This window comes from Pollicipes pollicipes, unplaced genomic scaffold (assembly GCF_011947565.3).
Source record: "Pollicipes pollicipes isolate AB1234 unplaced genomic scaffold, Ppol_2.1 Scaffold_1600;HRSCAF=1878_pilon_pilon_pilon, whole genome shotgun sequence".
NCBI classification, from domain to species: Eukaryota; Metazoa; Arthropoda; class Thecostraca; order Pollicipedomorpha; family Pollicipedidae; genus Pollicipes; species Pollicipes pollicipes.
This window is the reverse complement of record NW_023595962.1, coordinates 2,383,704-2,395,147: the sequence shown is the minus strand read 5'-3', so window position 1 is coordinate 2,395,147 and position 11,444 is coordinate 2,383,704. Positions and strand designations below refer to the sequence as shown.

The following is an 11,444-nucleotide window of genomic DNA, read 5'->3' as shown; positions in this document are numbered from 1 at the left end:
AGAGAGAGAGAGAGGAGAGAGAGGAGAGAGAGAGCATCCGATATAGACTGAAACAAGGGGAATATTGAGTGATAAAAAAGGACGAAGATAGAAAAGCGAGGGATTCGAACACATCCCCCCTAGGGCATACACCTAGTGCCGTCATCACCACGTCCAATATCCCACGCCGCTTATGCAGATCAGATGCACTGTCAGTTTAAGGTCCCACCACATTGCTGCATTCCGAATGAGGCGAGTGGCAGGAAGGACGTAAATCCACCAACCTGCGCCCAACAGGCTGCACTGGCGGCGTCCCTGCAGACCGACGAAGCCCGAGCAAGCAGGCGCCACCGACCCGCGCCTCACCTTGCCAAGCGGGAAGGTGCGGGCCGTCGCCATCCGCGCCTCACCTTGCTGAGCGGGAAGGCGCAGGCACCGCCGCAGTAGAAGGCGTCGAAGCGAGGCGGGTTGATGATCCACTCGCCCCAGCCGATGTCGTCGAAGTCGATGGTGAGCCGGTGTCGGCGGCAGGTGGCCGGCGGTGGAGGCGGGGCCGCCGCCGGGCCCCGCTCGGCGCTCTGGCGGCGCGCGGCTCTGGTCAGTGGCACCCCAGGCTCTGGTCAGTGGCACCCCAGCCCCCTGCGACGCTCACAGCCGGCGCCCGTACGCTCCCCAACCGACACTGGTTGGGGAGCGTCCCATCCGCCCCACCGCTAGGGCCGTTGGGGCGGATGGGGCTTAGCAGTGCCTGGCTTAGATCGGTTTCCTTCCTTCTCTTCGATTGGTGATGTAATCGATCATAAAAGCATGTGCCAGTGCTCATGGCATTGTCCTTTTTACCAAGGTACTCGTCAATTCCTCCATGCCAGGACTGGGCCTTGCGCATTGGACTGTTTTGATCTACAAGTATGCAAAATAACAAAGCGTTGGCAATCAAATCCGGGAAATGTTTTCAAAATGCGAACGGTCTGGAACGTGTCGGTTTTTTATGGACGCACTACAAACATGTCGGAAAGATTTATGCCATATGTCGTTTTCAAACAAACGTCGGTGGCCCCGTTGCTGTCCTTTTTGCTCTGGGGTTCAGTTTAATTTACAAATTACACTGTCATAATGGACCTGATAATGCATTTCCTTCACTTCCAAAGCTTTCATTCTGGAAGACAACAGCTTTTTCTCCGACTCGGACTCCGACCAAAGTTTCCAACAGTAACACAAAGGGGTCCAGCGGTAGAGTTCCAAAAACGCCCATAATGTGTACTATTGACGGCTTGTGGAGAATACGCGGTCTTGTGGAGAAGGACACCTACGTTTGGTTTGGTGACGTTCCACTTCAGAGGAAGCCGCCGGTTTTTCAGCGTTTTCCGGTTACGGTGTTTCCTCTTCTTATGCTTCCGTTTCCTCCACTTCTTGTGCTTTTCCTTTGCTGGGTACGGAATCAAACTGAAAACAGGCACAGAAATTTGTGCTGAAACAAAGGTTTTGCCTTGAAAAGCGAATGGGCATCAATGGACACTGGAGAAAATGTGCAGCAGAGAGTAGCACAGGATTCCAGGAAGAAATATATGTTCTAGGACAACTCTGCTGTCACCGACTAGAAAACGTGGTCTGTAGTGCTTCTTGCACGGTCCCAATGGCATGTGCTGTTGCAATTTTTACCTAATGTGTTTTCCCGACATAGCAGAATACAGACGGCAGTGGTTGGAAAATGTTCCGTCCCGACTTTTGCGCCCGCTCAGTGCAGTATTGGCGCTAAGGAAGAGTCGAAGCTGGGCAATGCACGATGTTGTATGATGAACCGACTTCTCTCACCCACCTCGACAAGCGGCGGGGGGAGGGAGGGGGTCCCAATTCTCCGCAATTAGCTGCAGCTTCTGCCCACTGACCATCTCGTTCCCGCTGGGTCCTCCTGCTACGCTACTGGATAGCGACTCCTACGTCATCGTGTTGTACGAAAAGTACCCACGACCAGTGTACCAGCAGCGGATGTCTGGCATCCCCTCGTGACCCGCAAAATTAAGTAAGCGGTGATGAAGTGTAGGGACCAGCGGGGTAAAGAACGCGCTACGCCACCGACTCCACCGCGATGCCGGCGGGATAGGCGGTGCTCCGGTCGGAAGGGCCAAGATACTGCCAAAATCTGGGCTAATCTGGACAGCTTAGGCCGGGACATGCATCATTGCCAAAACCTTATCTCAGATCCATCTAGCAAAATAAAAAGGCGCTCAGATTAGTTGACACACTGTAAATGTACGCGGAATATTTGCACCCATAATATAGATCCTTCTAGATACGTTATAAAAAATGTTTGCGATTTCCAAGCAAGGAGAAATGACAATGGAGACATGGCATGAGAAATGACGAAATGGGGAAAAACTTGGCTACAGTCCTGAATAAAAGCGCTTGAAGAAGAAATACTGCCTCAAGTCCCTCAGTGATAGCTCACCATTGGTTCGCTGCAATGTACAAAAGACTATGTCCGAAATGTGAACCTTTCAACCATGGAGAGACAATCTGTACACTGTCGCAGACGTTACCTTTTCGGTATTGACGAGCACACTTCCGCCCAGTAATGATAATTTCAGCGCTATGGGATTCAGGAGAAACCCACGTGCTGCGGTGACGCTTAGACCATCGTGGGAACCTCCACTACGGGGACTTCACCCGCACAGGGAGCCTCATTTGGGGTATGCACAGCGGCTCTGGCGCGACTTTTTAACGGGGTTGACAGGCCAGCGCAGACGGGGGTCTGCACCAGCCGCTACGCCAGCTGCTGCGCCGACTGCTGCACCAGCTGCTGCATCACCTGCTGCACCAGCTGCTGCATCAGCTGCTGCACCGGCTTCACTAGCTGTCCGTCTTAGAGAGGTGTAGCGTTGTGACGGTGCATAACGAAGCGTTTAGTGAGGTTTACCCTCGCCCCGATGGGAGCGGGGTTCGACGTGAACCCCCAAGTGTTTTGCGGACACCTCTCTGGCATGTTGTGCAATCGTACCCAAATTTTCGGCAGCCTACGAGGCATTCATTGCACGCGTTTAGACATAAACAACGTATTCCAAGCTTTTCTGGCGCCAGAGGAGCAGCGCCTTCTTTGAGGAGCGCTTCACGGCGGTCTGCGGTCGGTGCGGGCGGCGAAAACCGGCGATGCCGCGGGACGAGCGCGGCTTGCAGACATTGTTACATTATCCAGGTCATATACCATAAACGTACGCTCAAAACACATCAAATATGCATCATTCTACTTGGAATTGAACAAGGAATATGCCTGTTAAGGTTGCGTATCGCCACGAGTTATTGTCTCGTATGCGTGATGTAAATCTGAAAAGGCACGATTTTCTGGAAAATTGGACGGTTCACTTGGCATAAGGGGTCAATTATTGACCTAAAAACATAAGCGTTAGTACCAATCGCGGGATCTCATCGAGACCAATCCACTGGGGTTTTCCTCTAAGCTCTATTTTTGTTAACCTTGAATCGCCACGGGGTCGCATCGACTCTCCCCTTCCCTCATCAGTCTACGTTACGAAGACCGGCGAATCAGGGGGGGAGGGTAAATGGGCAGATAGATGGCACACCACTGTTTTCAGTGTTTTCGTTTTGTTTTGTTTGTTTTTGGTTGTGATAAGAGCACCTCCGGACACCAGCGACCATCCCAGGTGAATCAGATCACGGAGAGAGGTGAGGGGCGGGGCAGGACTGCAGCCATCTAAGAGCCGTGCGCCACCGAGACCTCCCCGCGCAGGGACTTGTGTGGGTGTCCGGGCGTCTTGCTTGATTGCGTCTTGCGTCGGGTGTCTTGGAGACTCTTGGGGCTTGTGTGGGTGTCTTGGTGACTCTTCTGGGTTTGTGCGGGTGTCTTGGTGACCCTTCGGGGCTTGTGCGGGTGTCTTGATGACTCTTCGGGGCTTGTGCGGGTGTCTTGGTTACCCTTCGGGGCTTGTGCGGGTGTCTTGGCGACTCTTCTGGGCTTGTGCGGGTGTCTTGGTGACCCTTCGGGACTTGTGCGGGTGTCTTGGTGACCCTTCGAGGCTTGTGCGGGTGTCTTGGTGACTCTTCTGGGTTTGTGCGCGGGTGTCTTGGTGACCCTTCGGGGCTTGTGCGGGTGTCTTGGTGACTCTTCGGGGCTTGTGCGGGCGTCTTGGTGACCCTTCGAGGCTTGTGCGGGTGTCTTGGTGACTCTTCGGGGCTTGTGCGGGTGTCCGGGCGGTGCTCCCGCCAGGGGAACACACATCGGGTGTGGGTTGGCACCAGGCGCTCATTGCTGAGGTGCACAGCTTGTCGCGCAGATGCCGGGATGCGGGATCAAGCGGTGAATACGGGAAGGAGAGCGGGAGTCTATTACTCTGTTGCTGCATTTGTCATTTACTCTTACTCTCTCAATGTAAGCTGTTCAGTGTGTTAGCGAGGAATGTTATTCACATTGATAAGACAGTATTAATAGCTGTTTTGCTCGGAGAAAAACTAGGATAATTGAGATAAGGACGGGTTGATATTTCGGCAACACTCCTTTATCGAAACAACAGCATAAGTATTGTTTCGATAAGGCATGTTGACGAAATATCTGTCCCATCGATATCTCCATTCTCCAGGTTTTTCTCCGAGGAATAGGGTTATTACTACTGTCCTATTTACTCTCCTAAATACATCAATTACTGTATTTACTGCCAAGTCTCCGAGGAACAAGGCTATTACTACTGTTCTATTTTCGCTGTAAATGCATCTGTTACTGCATTTTCTTCCATAAGTCAGGCAGCACTGATCAGCACACGTCTGCGTGTCGTTTAAGCAGGAGCCATACCTGGCGTCGGCGTCAGCAGAGGCGGCGTGTTTCCCCAATGCGGACCCATCTTCGTGGCGGGTGAACACGGTGATGTCATTGGCCTCCGAGCCGGTCACGTGATAGCTGAAGTACCCTCCATCCGCCGCGTCCGGCACCCGGTTGTCAGCCAGCGAGCGGCGGACGCGGTTAACATCGACGTCAGAGTCGCCGCTAGATGTCAGCGCCGTCTCGCCATCAAGGTCGCCGCCGAAAGGCGCCGCCGTCGCGCGGCGTCTGGCGGCCGGCGCGTGCAGGAAGTTGTGCTCGATGTCCTGCTCCATGGAGAAGCTGTCGTCGGTGAAGGCGACGACGAACGGCTGCAGGCGCATACGGCGCAGCCGTCGCCAGCGGACGCGCCGGAAGCCGGTTTGACCGGGTCGCTTCAGCTCGACCCTCACGCCTAGCAGCCGGCTGCGGCTCGCCGAGCCGAGCACGCGCCGCACCGGCACCGTCACCTCAAACGTCTGCCAGCCGCTGCTGTTCAGGTTCAGCACGATGTCCTCCAGCACAGGCACCTGCCGACCGACCAGGCTGGTGAGGTTCCCCTCTCTCTGACCTCACCAGCCCGACTCACCGCCAGTCCGGCTGGTGAGGTCTCCCTGCCTGTGCAACACACCGATCCCACCAGCTTTGCCAGGCGTGGGACACACGCTGTCTTCCGCTGCACGTCGTCTGATGTTAACGCAACGAAGAACACTGTTCAGTAACGCTGAACTGTGGCGGCAGTTGCCTTATAGAATCTGTAGCGGACCAGCCTCTCTCGACCGGAGACCGGCGCATGTCGGGCCAGGTCGGGCCAGGTCAGGTCAGGTCAAGTCAGGTCGGGTCAGATCGGGCCGGGCCGAGCCGGGCCGGGTCGGGTCGGGTCGCGTCGGATCGGGTCAGGTCAGGTCAGGTCAGGTCAGGTCGGGTCGGGTCGGGTCAGGTCGGGTCAGGTCAGGTCAAGCCAGGTCGGGTCGAGTCGGGTCGGGTCAGCTCAGCGCACCGCTAAGCGCTCTGTCCACCCTGCAACCAGTCGCACGTACCCGCTCTGTAGCGACGTGGCAGATGCGCAGGCGCAGTGACCCGGCGCGCAGGCGGCCGGCCATCAGCCGCCGGTGCACGTGCAGCCGGGCCGAACGCAGCCGCTCCTGACGGTGGATGCCGGTCAGGTTGAAGATCAGCATCGAGTCGCCCTGGATCAGACCTGAAAACGCGGACGCGGTTGTCAGACCTGGTGGCCAGGGCGCCCTGCGGGCGGCATAGTGTTTCTAGAGGTGTAGAAGCTGATGACAGCCCGCAAGCTCAACTGCAAGTACTCCCAGGCCCCAGCGGAGACATTTCAAAAATCCAGGCAGACGGGGTCATAAGCTGGGTAAGGAGCACATGACGTATAAGTAGAAGAATGTCGCCCAGCGTAAGTGGGCAGGCTCTCTCCATGTACAAGCGTAGATGAACAGATTCCTCATGCGCGAGCAGAGATGCACCCTCGAGCGCAGGTCGAGTGGGCGACCAAAGGACGGAGACGCCAAACCTGACTGGGTAGACGTAGACGGAGACGCCAAACCTGACTGGACGTTTTTGGCTCGCAAGAGATGTGGAAAATCCCAAGACCGAGAACGAGGCCTCGCCAAGCCCAACTACCGAGGAGATTCGAGAAGAACTAGAATTTGGAGGTCCAGATTTGACAACATACTTTTAAAAAGTGGCTCTTAAGTTGAACCATGAAAATAATATTATTCATTACAATAATGAAGCATATCATAGTCAACCAAAAATGCATTTATATATATATATATATATATATATATATGTATATATATATACATATATGTATATATATATATATATGTTTGTGTATATATATACACATATATGTATATAAATAAATTTATCAAACATGTCGTATTTAAGATAATAATAATTCAAACTACTTGACTCAAAATTTCAACAGCATTTAAAATGGCGCTTGGGGGCTAGGGAGATGGACGTTACAAGTCTGGGTAGAAGGGGCTTACAGAAGAAGGTACAGGCGCCGCCCTGACTGACACCCCAAGACAGGTCAGATGCGCACAAGCCCAGGCAGACGGCCAACGGCGGGTTTGGGTTAGTGACGTCGTCAACCCTGAAAATTGAGTGTTGTTGGCAAAATAATTTCACAGATTATGGCAGTCATTTTTCCACGAGAATCCGCCTGGGAATTCAATGGTTTACAGAGGCACCGTCCAGATTAAGTAGAAGGACCTCCTGAAGCCAGAGAAGAGAGCAGAATAGAGGGAGGGGAGAGAAGGGTGGGGCAGGGAAATGGAATCGGAGAAGGCGAGACGTGCGGAGCAAGCACCCTCCAGGGCCTCTCATTTCAGCAAATTTCGGATTTGTGAAAGGAACAGAAATAAGGCAGAATATAGTTAAAATGTTATAGTGGTCGTATAGGACAAAATATTATTTCATATGACATCGATGGCATTTTGATTATGAAATGAAGCAACCCAAACGACGATGTTTAAAACACTGGGCTGGTGTTCATTGGAAGATGTGCTGTGTTGTGTTAATGTGTTCTCGTTAATACATCCTGGGAGTGGGCATGCGTACGTGCAATTCGCCCCATCTTTACTATTCGTCGACGCACGTTGATAACACTTGAGACACATCATAAGGAGAAGCGAAGCGAACGAAAGGAGACCATGCACGCCAAACACCAACAGAAAAATTAGGGAAGTGCTGCCGTTCGAGACAATCAAGTCAGTCAAGACCGCGTTGAAAAGTGTCCCTAATAACACCCTACCACATACGTCGTTGCCTCGCTGACGTTGTCGTTGCCGTCGTTGCTAATTGCTGCAATAGATATTATCCACTTTCTGTTGATTATGCTAACGAGCCCTTTATTCCATTTACGCAGTGACGCATATTGCCGTAAGCCCTGCGCTATTTTCCAGTCCTGTTTAGTGTCACTCTAGAGGATCACATACCGCGACGCTCACGCGGAGCTGGATGGATGGCCACCACCCGCGCGGTCTGCCAGCGACCGCCGGCAGCGCCGGCCTCGACTCCGTTCAGGCCCGGTGACACGGCAAGTAACGAGCGGCCAAGACCACCGACTGCACTATTAATGGATCGAGGACTGAGGCGGCGTCCGCAATGTCGGATGGATTGAGGACTGAGGCCCGCCGGACGGGATGAGCCGCTGCCCGGCTCTCAGTTGTCCGGCATTAGCTCTCTGTCGCCAGTGATATCCGGTCTCCAGCGACGGCGGGCGGTCGGGCGGGCCTGGAGCTGCGGCGTGTGCACGGAGCGCGCCACCCCTGCGATCACTCTGGACGGAGAGGAGACGAGAGGAGAGGAGAGAGAGGAGAGGAGAGGAGAGGAGAGGAGAGGAGAGGAGAGAGAGGAGAGGAGGAAAGGGGAGAGGAGGGGAGAGAAAGGAGAGGAGAGGAGAGGAGAGGAGAGGAGGGGAGGGAAGAGGAGGGGAGAGAGAGAGAGAGAGGAAAGGAGAGGAGAGGAGGGAGAGGAGGGAGGAGGAGAGGAGAGGAGAGGAGAGGAGAGGAGAGGAGAGGAGAGGAGAAGAGAGGGGAGAGGAGGAGAGGAGAGGAGAGGAGAGGAGAGGGAGGAGAGGAGAGGAGAGAAGAGAAGAGAAGGGAGGAGAGGAGAAGAGAGGAGAGGAGAGGAGAGAAGAAAAAAAGAAGAGAAGATAAGAGAAGAGAAGAGAGCAGAGCAGAGCAGAGCAGAGCAGAGCAGAGCAGAGCAGAGAAGTGAAGAGGAGAGGAGTGGGAAAAGACATTGTCTGCTGCAGTGCTGCAAAGTCCTACAGCCCACCACGGCACCGCGAAGGGAGGCATGGCTGTCATCATGCCGAGCCCCCTCATGACATCATGCGGAACACGATAAGTTCCCAGTCGAAGAGGAGTGGCGCTGGGCAGCGGAGCTCGGCGAAAGGTTCCATCAACTCCATCGACGACCGCTTACTTATGAGACGAGGGTGCGCTTCAGAGGTCTTTCGACTGACCTGACTCTGACCCGACTCTTCTCAAACGGTCGCCCTCTCCGTGTGGGCACCACGCCGGCGGCGGGGGTGGCTCAGTGAACCTCCTTCTTCAGAACTTTTGGACAGCACAGCCTTTGGACGCCTGCACGGAGTCTATTTGCGCAGCCCGAGGCGGGGCCTCAGCACTTGGCCCGTCGCAGAAGTTGGTCGGACGCTGGGCTTCTGTAGCAGGCTTCTCTGGAGGTGACGGGGAACGAATACATCTGTCCAGTCAGCTCCTGGTTATGTATGCCTTTTACAGTCAAACTTGTCGTCCGTTTTCGCTTAACTTATACTCAGCCTCACTGCCGCCTTACTGAGATAGTCAACCCCAAAATGCAAATATAAAACTTGTTCGGCTTGTTCCGGACGGATTTCGTGGCGCGCCGTTAACAGGCAAGCAGTCTGTAGTGCTGAGAAGTGTGGACGGACTCAGCGGCGGTCTTCGTTGCAAGGAACTCCTGAATTTTGCATAAATGTGATATCTATAAGGACGCATGCATAATACTACACGTCGTGCCCATGTACGGGGGTAGCAACCGGAGTTTATGACTCGCGGAGTGCCTCATGACTTCATCATAGATCTATGTTAAACCCCACTCGGTATATCAGAACGCTTGCGCAGAAATTTGGTGCCGCACAGCTAACCTGCCTTAAGGTGCAGATGCTTGGTATTTAAGGCCACGTCGACACCGGGGCCATTATGCGGGCACTGTACAATGATCCTCAACCTCCGTCCCGTCAGGTTATTAATTTTTGTTTGTCAACTATTTTAAGCAGTTCCACCTGTGCACGGGCACTGTGCGTACAGTGTAAATAATGGCGAAGTCGATAAGTGCTAAAATTGCGAGTATTTTTCCGATCGAACAACACCGGTCTCGAACAATCAGCTCACGGAGCTGATGAAAACTAGACCTGCCTAAAAAATAGATCTGCGCCGCCTATCCGTCCCACAGCATCGGCAAGGCACCATAACTTGTTCGTCAGACAGCTGCCCGCTACATTTGCCACAAGCGCAACTTCCTGGAAGCGGCTTCCACGGCGAGAGGAAGCTTCTGCGGAGCTTCTGCAGATGCCAAGCTGAGGTCTGATCTCCCTGAAGGAGACTGGCTGTGAGAACGCAGCATTGTGCTGTGGGCATAGTGAAAGTTGAAAGGGAGTGCCCCGCCTTTTCTTGGCTTTGAGCCAAGAATGACACATTGCCCCGTCTTTTCTTGGTTTTGAGCCAAGAATGACAATCTGAAATGCAAAGCCGGATCTACAAATTTGGTGTGCCTATGTTCTCCGCGTTGAAATGATTCAAAGGTTATTTTTGCACACTTCGAGATTAATTTCCCCGACACAAGAGCTTTAGTGCTATTTGTACATGACGCAGTTTTGCGGAAATAAAAGTAAAATATGTCACAGTAAGGCAGCGTTCAAAAACAGCGACATGCAGCCTGCCAACAGACTCCAAACTACCACCTAGAGCAACAAACTGAAACGCACATTCCACTGCGTCTATAAGTAACAACGATGTCATTACAGAGCACGGGAAGGAGGGAGAGAATGAAAAGGAAGCCTGAGTCAGGTCGGGCCGGCACCCACGGACTGTAGCAACAGTTGCCCGGGATCACGCAAAGAGCGACCTACGCGCCATGGTCTCGTGTTGCGGCGCGCGCACGTAATTGAATCTGTACGAGATTTAATGGGCTCTCGCACTGCCGCGCGCCGCCGCACAGACGCTTTACTGCCCGTTAGAAACAGACGTGAGTAATCTGACCAAACCCTCCCTCCTCCGTCCCAAATCCCAATCGATGGCTTCGCCTATGAACAAAGCCGGCGGTCGTCTTGGCGCGGTGCTGCGGCACCGAGCGGAGGCGATGGCCTCCATAATGCACAGCTGACGCAGCTGGCGGTGTCAGTTACAGCAGCCCGCCGTACGCTCGTGACACCAGAGCCGCGCCGCTGGCTGCTGCCGACGCCTCTTGCAAACGGCGTGAGGTCAGAACACGAGCGCGCGAGCCACGGCGTCACGTGGCTCTTGACTTGTGACTTGTGACGAGTCACGGGACCCACGTGACTCGTGGCTCTTGAAGGAGGCTCCTCGCTGCCTTCGTTTCAACCAGGGTAGCTTCCCTATGCCATTCGGCGTTAGCGCCTTGCACAGACGCGTATACCTCCTCGACAGCTCCTCTACACAAACGGGAGCGTGTGGCCCTATGCTGTGCTCGGGCCCGTCCATATGCCATACCCGGCCGTTTGTATGTCATACGCCATTCTCGGCCATACATACTTTGTTTGTGCGGCCGCGCGTGATGGCAGCAAGCGCGTGCAGCACACTCGCCGGGTTTGCCGGCTCGGTGTGCCCGCCGCTGGCGGGTCTGTGCTGCCCGGGTCGCCCTGCGGGGATGGGTCGTGCCGGCCCGGTGCCGACCAGCGGGGAGGGTCTGTGCGGCCCGGTGGTGCCGACCGCGCGGGATGGGTCGTGCCGGCCCGGTCTGTGATTGCGGGGAGGGTCTGTGCCGGCCGGTGTGCCGACCGCTGCGGGGATGGGTCTGTGCCGGCCGGTGTGCGACCATGCGGGACGGGTCTGTGCCGGCCCGGTTGCCCCTCGGAGGGTCGTCCGGCCGGTGCGCCCATGGGGGATGGGTCTGTGCCGGCCCG

At 54.6% G+C, this 11,444-nt stretch overlaps 1 protein-coding gene across 1 annotated transcript in view; it reads right to left on the bottom strand.

The window, feature by feature from the left end:
• The window catches only part of LOC119090571 (growth/differentiation factor 10), a gene marked incomplete at its 5' end in the record, with an annotated part of 22,237 nt that extends 16,253 nt beyond the window's left edge, over positions 1–5,984 (bottom strand). Inside the window, 4 exon segments of the mRNA XM_037213402.1 lie at positions 390–557; positions 1,290–1,422; positions 4,778–5,313; positions 5,824–5,984. Coding sequence (XP_037069297.1) covers positions 390–557; positions 1,290–1,422; positions 4,778–5,313; positions 5,824–5,984 — 998 coding nt within the window.
• Between the last annotated feature and the right edge of the window lie 5,460 nt (positions 5,985–11,444).